Source organism: Palaemon carinicauda, chromosome 26 (assembly GCF_036898095.1).
Source record: "Palaemon carinicauda isolate YSFRI2023 chromosome 26, ASM3689809v2, whole genome shotgun sequence".
NCBI lineage: Eukaryota > Metazoa > Arthropoda > Malacostraca > Decapoda > Palaemonidae > Palaemon > Palaemon carinicauda.
In genome coordinates, this window is record NC_090750.1 from 72,661,960 (window position 1) to 72,669,655 (window position 7,696).

Genomic DNA, 7,696 nt, shown 5'->3' on the forward strand with positions numbered 1-7,696 from the left:
TTGGCAGATTTTAATTGAGCAAATGGGGCTATTGGATTGAATGAGTGTGTTGGCAGATTTGAATAGAACAGAAAGGGCTTTTGGGTGGAATGAGTGTTGGCCGATTTGAATTGAACAAAAAAGCTTTTGGGTTGAATGAGTATTGGCCGATTTGAATTAAACAAAAAGGGCTTTTTAGTTAAATGAGTGTTGGCAGATTTGAGTTGAAAAGAAAGGGCTTTTGGGTGGAATGGCAGTGTTGGCAGATTTGAAGTGAACAGAAAAGACTTTTTGGTCGAATGAGAGTGTTGGTAGGTATGAACTAAACTGTAAAGGCTTTTGGGTTGAAAGTAAATGTTGGCAAAGTTGAATTAAACAGATAGGTCTTTTGAATTGAATGAGTGTTGGCAGATTTGAATTGAACAAAAAGGGCTTCTGGGTTGAATAAGAGTATTGGCATATCCGAACAAAACAGAAAGGGCTTTTGGGTTGAATGACAGTGTTGGTAGATTTGAACTGAACAGAAAGGGCTTTTGGGTTGAATGAAAGTGTTGGTAGATTTGAACTGAACCAAAAGGGCCTTTGGGTTGATAGTGTATTGGCATATTTTAATAGAACAGAAAGGGCTTTTGAATTGAATGAAAGTGTCGGTAGATTTGAATTGAACAGAAAGGAATTTTAGGTTTAATGAGTGTTGGTAGATTTGAAATGAACAGAAAGGGCTTCTGGGTTGAATAAGAGTGTTGGTAGATTTGAATTGAACAGAAAGGGCTTTTGAGTTGAATGAAAGTGTTGGTAGATTTGAACTGAACAGAAAGGGCTTTTGGGTTGAATGAAAGTGTTGGTAGATTTGAACTGAACAGAAAGGGCTTTAGGGATGAATAGTAGAGTTGGTAGGTTTAAACTAAACAGAAAAGGCTTTTGTGTTGAATGAGAGTGATGTTAGATTTGAAATGAACAGAAAGAGCATTTGGGGTGAATAAGAGTGTCGTTATATTTGAAATGAACAGAAAGGGCTTTCAATGAGAGTGTTGGTAGGTTTGAACTGAATTTCTAGTCATGCTGCAGTTGTGTCAATTCTATAGCTTTTGTGTTTTCTCTGATGTTACTTAGTTCCATCTCTAATTATATAGCACAGCATGGAAGGTCTTGCAATTTTGGTCTTTATCATCTACAGTGTGCCGCATGAGGTTCACTTAGGCGTTGTTTTGAGTGTTTAATGCATTCATGATGACTTTTCACGATATGTTGTAATGTTTTTATCAATACGAAGAGATATTTTGATGCAAACAATATTGATATAAGAAAAATTTCAAGTGTATTAGGGAAGTGATTTCCATTCTTAAAATTTCGCTAAATGAATGTTTAGTTTTCCATTTATTTTTTTATTTGTAGACGAGAACTTTATATATATTTCATCTAAAGACACCATATTCTAAATGTAGTGTATATAGATAAAGGGCAAAATGAGATGACTTACTGTTAAGGTCCCTTTCCTACACACTCTTAATATTCTCCAATTCGAAAAAAAAATCCTAGAATGTAGTCACATGACTCTCGATATTTTAGAATCATAGTTGGATTACTTTTTCCTCTCAATTTCCTGCGTTGTTGCAATTTTAGACTTGAGATCTTTTAGCGATGGAGGCTGAAAGACTAAATGTAAAAGCTTAAGGTTTTTTTGGACTGTGGAAGGTTGTCCTTTTTTATGTTAAGTAAATAATTCTTTGAGAAATGACTGGCATATTTGATATTGCTCTCGGAAGCCTGAGGAATATTACAGCAAAGGAGTTACTCATACACAGAGCTCAGTCTTGAGCAGAGTCTGAGTTCCACACATAAAATCTTGAGTAAAAACCAATCAGGTTAGAAAATGATATCAGTCTCAGACTGCCACCTGAGTCAGTCACAGTCTTAGTTATAACGACATTAACCAAATCTCTGACATAAATAGGGACGTGTCTGAGGACGTGCAGTGGAATAGAAACAGCTGTAATGGTTGTTGTATATATATTACTATAGAATATATGTACATACACACACATATCTATCTATATATATATATATATATATATATATATATATATATATATATATATATATATATATATATATATATATAGTCATATTATGTGTGTATACGTATGCATATTCTCGCGCACACACAAATTATATATATATATATATATATATATATATATATATATATATATATATATATATATATATACATGTATATATATATATATATATATATATATATATATATATATATGTACATTTATATAAAAAGTTTACATACATATACATAAGTGTATAACTAAGACTGGGACGATGTGGTTAAAACGTTTTACAACAGAAATGTTCAAATTCTAATATTTTTTTTTTGAAAAATTAAAATCACTTTTAATCTGATATTTTGAAACGAATATATCCTGATATTCCTAGAATTTAGAAATAAAACCTGGAGATCGAATCCTATATAAAGAACTGAGCTTCGTTCATCACATCACATATCTAACATGGATAACTCTAAATTACTGAGTTATCAAGTTCGTGATAAAAAACATAGTTTTTATGATGATGATTGGGTCATTTGCGAATTAATAGATTCAAGTGGGCACAATAGTCAAAGATTTTTCTATGGTTAATGAAACAGAAAAATAATTAATATAATTTATTACAAATAGTTCCTTTTATATAATCACAAAACAAATTTCAACAAATGAACATTCCTTTAAAAACTTAAAATGAATCTTTGTTCCTTCCTATGGAGCCCCATTGGCGAGCTGGTCGTCAGTTTTCCCTCATGAGAAAAGAGATTAGTTGTTGGAGTATTATGTTTGTTTCCTCTGGTAGTTTCTTCAGCATCTTGGCTCTTTTAAGGTCACGGAGACACTGTTCCTTCTCTCGTTGTAGCTGCCGCAGCTCATCTTGCAGTCTATTATTTTCTCCATCGATGGCGTTGGCTTTCTTGGTCATCTCCTGAAGACGACCGTCTCTCTCTTGCAGCAACGCATTCTGATCCCGGAGTCTGGTGTCTTTTTCTTGAAGCTGGCATTCCAGATGTTGCTTCTGTTGCGAAAGGAATCTTACTTCTTTTTGTAGATCTTGAACTTTAAGTTGCATCTCTTCCTTGTCATTCTTGCATCGGTTGATTGTCTCGGCTTGTGCCTTGATGTGTTTTTCCATCTCCATAATTTCTTCAATCAGTTTACACAGGTTCTTTACCATCATATCTGCATCAGTCTGTAGCTGAACGAGCTGGCAATTGCTCTCAGCCAAGTGAGCTGTCAGACTCATCACCTGGTTATTCAAGTCATCATTTCTTTTGGCCACTTCATCAGCAGTTTTCTTCAGGTCTTTGTTTTCTTCTTTGATCTGAAGGAGTTTTTCTTCCAGTTCAGCTTCCGCCATCTGCTTTTCCAAGAGATTCTTCTGATCCTCGAGGCAACGGATCTTGTCTTCCAAGGCCTGATGCTCCAACTGCTGCTTTGTAAATCTTAAGATATTCCCCAACTCTTCTTTCTTCTTAAAATCCTCTGTTTCTTTCAACTTGCGCTCCAGCTCCTGAATCTTTGTCATATTACCGACAATCACATCAAGATTCTTTACTTGCTCTTTTAGTGTGACACAGAGCTCCGGAATGTTTCTCTTCAAGTCTCCTTCTTTTTCTTCATCAGTCTTTCGTCGTTTTCCTTGTCTCAGATCAAATAAAAGAACTGCTCCAAGTCCAACAAAGAGAAGGAATTTGTCGATCCAGAAGACGTTGTCCTGACCATCACGGTTGATTCCAGCGAAGATGTACCGAAGATGATTCCCGGAGGCTTCACGAAGCACGGCGACTCCGCAGAGAGCTGTGAGGGCCAAGTAAGGCCAGGTCTTCTCAAATAACTTATCCATGTTAGATATGTGATGAATAACGACGCTCAGCTGTTTATATAGGATTCGATCTCCAGGTTTTATTTTTAAATTCTAGAAATTTCAGCAAATATTCGTCTCAAATATCAGATTAAAGTGAACTTTAATTTTTTTTTAAATTACGATTATTTGAACATTTCGGTTGGAAAACGTTTTAACCATCAACATCCCTGTCTCAGTTATACACTTATGTGTATGTTTGTAAGCTTTTTATATAAATGCAGCTTTTGGGTTTTTCTTTACTGGCTAATTCCTCTTTGTAGCAGTTCACTAGTGTATTCTTACAGATATCACTTATCATTATAGCTTTGAAATAGTCTGTTTCAGTCAATGTGGCCCAGCTGCTTTACCTTTCTTTTAGGCGTTTTAGGAATTATTTTAATTTACCTTTATTCATTTCAGCGGCAGGCATGGGTTTAATTACTACTTAGAATTTACAGTTCCTATCCATTTAGTGATCAGTAAAGTGTTAGCAATTATGGTTCCGTAGGGTGCATCATGACCCATAAATTAAATTTGAATGACATTCTCAATTGATAATTTTCCTTTTCTTAGTAAATGTTACCTATAGTTCTAGTTGACTGGGCCTGTAGTGATGCACGATTGTTCATGATGCACTATTGCGCATGATGTACGATTGTTCACAGATGATCTCGAGACATCGTGAGAGGTCCCATGGAATGCCAAAGAGGTGTCTTACTCTAGAAAATAATTAGTAATACTACAAGACATGATAATTATAACCCTTAGTGCAGTGGTGCCTCCCAATATATATATATATATATATATATATATATATATATATATATATATATATATATATATAATATATATATATATATATATATATGTATATATATATATATATATATATATATATATATATATATATATATATTGAACACAGGTAATTGTAACCCCATAGGATTCACAATCCCCCCCCAAAAAAAAAATGTTTTTCATTTTTTGAAAATCCATGCTTAAAATGCGGCCTCAGTTCTCCAAACGGTTTGCTCCTGGACATCCATTAGTGGCCTTGGTGTTTATTTTGCCAACGTAGGTAATGGTCGCCTCCTTTACGGGGTTCATGTTTATTTTCTCAGTAATTGAAGTACATGTTTTAAAGTTCCGGTTTGTTTTCTATGTTCGAGTGGACTCTTTAGCTCTGTTTAGAATATTGTGTTTAGTTGCTGTTTTTGTTATTCTTGTTGAGATTACGGTTTTCCTGTTTTTCTGGTTGCAGTTAAATTGCAATACTTATATATATATATATATATATATATATATACACACATATATATATATATATATACACACATATATATATATATATATATATATATATATATATATATACACACATATATATATATATATATATATATATATATATATATATATATATAGTGTGTGTGTGTAATATCCGGTCACGTTTAGCGGCTCTTCCAGACTTATAAATAATCGGTTTTACCACCCACGGGTAAGGGAGAAGGCGTAGTCATACCCTGGTGAGATGGGTGCGCGTGAGTGCATATCTATCTAAACATTTATCCGTCATTTTTGATGGGTTGTATACATTGGTATATATATGTATATATATACACATACATATATATATATATATGTGTGTGTATATATATATATATATATATATATATATATATATATATATATTATATATATATATTATATATATATATATATATATATATATATATATATATATATATATATATATATATATATATATATATATATATATATACATATATGTATATATATGAACAAGACTCAGAAGTCCTATACAGAATAGAAATATCCTTCCGGCCATAACGTCCAAAACTCTTACCCCTTAATAGGAACCTTTGCCACTGCTATAACCAGTGGCACAGTCCCTCCACAGGGGGAAGTAAGAAGTGGTGGGTACAGGGGTGGGGGGAAGGGGGGAATTTGATTTTTTTTTTTTTTTGGTCGTTCACAAGTGTCAAAGTGTTGCTTTGTATTGGCGTTGTGTTGTATGAAGTGGCGAGCGACGCTACGCAGGACGAGAAGTCTCCATTAATGACAAGTGGATCTGGGTTGGTTCTGCTGCTGCAGTTCGCAGACCTTTTTCGGGGGGGGGGGGGGGGGTTTGAGGGTGTCGTTTTAGTAGAAAGGTATTGAAGAGTAGGAGGAGGAAGATGAAGGAGAGGTAGAGAAGAAAGAATGGGAATGGGAGGGAGTGTAATAGATGATGTCAATTTGGTAGAACGGTATTGAAGAGTTGAAGGAGGGGGAGAAGGAAGAGAAAGGAAGGGGATGTAATTTGTTATGTCATTTTAATTGAAAGATATTGAAGAATAGATGTAGGAACATGAAGTAGAGGAAGAGAGGAAAGAAGAGAGTGGTATCGGAAAGTAGGAAGAAGAGAAGAAAGTGGATTGGGTGAAAATATAATTATAATATAAATGTATGTACTTGTTTAAACTTTTTTTTTGTTGAATACGATATTAATAATCTCTGGCGACGTTATTACCAAATACTTGATATAAAACAAATTGTATACTTATATTTTTTTTTTATTTATCAAATATTTTCATTGCTTTTGAAACGGATAATTTTAGTCTCCGAGACATTTGTTGTTTTTATCGGTTGTACTCTTATCAAGAACTGCTAATGCCCAGTCACGTGACTACCATTGATGGCTGTAGCGCCTTGTGATAAGGAAGCCGTGGGTCTGGACACTCTCATTTTCACCTTTTATGCCACACACACACACACACACATTATATATATTCCTTTCTGAGTGACCTTAACGTGATAAAATTGTTCATGTATCGGCATGGTCAGGAAAGCTGTACTAGTCAGGGCCACCCATACTTGGTTGGTTTGTTATGATTGATGAGACTAAAGTCTCCCAACGTCACCAATCCTCAGTGCCCAGCTTGGTGATTAAAATGGCCAGACCCCAGACATGATATAGAATATGTATGAGGCCTTTGTCCTGCAGTGGACTAGAAATGGCTGCATTTGTTGTTATTGTGTGTTTGTACTGTATATATATATATATTTATATATATATATATATATATATATATATATATATTTATATATATATATATATATGTATATAATATATATATATATATATATATATATATATATATATATATAAATATATATACATATATATATATATATATATATATATATATATATATATAGAGAGAGAGAGAGAGAGAGAGAGAGAGAGAGAGAGAGAGAGAGAGAGAGAGAGAGAGAGAGAGTTAGTTGCTCGTGTACACTCGCGTTTATGGTGTCATTCACAAACATCAAAACATGAATATTTATCTTCATTAAAAAAAAAAAAAAAAAAAAAAAAAAACGTCCGATCCGGAAGCCAAGTATTACCCTGCTCTGAAGGCACCACTGGAGTATAGCACTGGGACCCCTTCACTCAAGATGCTCTTTGTACTAAAACCCCCTTTAACATTCCCCCCCCCCCCCCCTCCCCCTCCAGCCTCTAACACTGAACCCGCTGTGCAAGTTATGGGCCTTCGGCTCGGTACTTGAACGTGTTTACAAGTTTTTAAAACATCGTGATTCGCTCCGTCTGCTGTTATGATCGGTCCCCTCAGCATCCGTTCGGTTGGCTCCTATCGATTGGGCTTGTCATTCGGTATATTTACCTTCTTGTATGTGTGTTTGTTTGTCTTATATCTTTGATCAAAGCTTGTAGTATTCTAGGGTATGAATATATGTATTATGTGTACTTGTGATGTATTTTAGAAGACGGGGTTGAGTTGGGTAATCTGTC

At 34.3% G+C, this 7,696-nt stretch overlaps 1 protein-coding gene across 1 annotated transcript in view; it reads right to left on the bottom strand.

Annotated features, from left to right (window-relative positions):
- Positions 1–2,775: 2,775 nt before the first annotated feature.
- The window catches only part of LOC137619994 (early endosome antigen 1-like), a 6,531-nt gene continuing 1,610 nt past the window's right edge, over positions 2,776–7,696 (bottom strand). The window contains exon 2 of the mRNA XM_068350275.1: positions 2,776–3,912. Within this exon, the coding sequence (XP_068206376.1) occupies positions 2,776–3,912 (1,137 nt within the window). The remainder of the gene's footprint in view (positions 3,913–7,696) is intronic.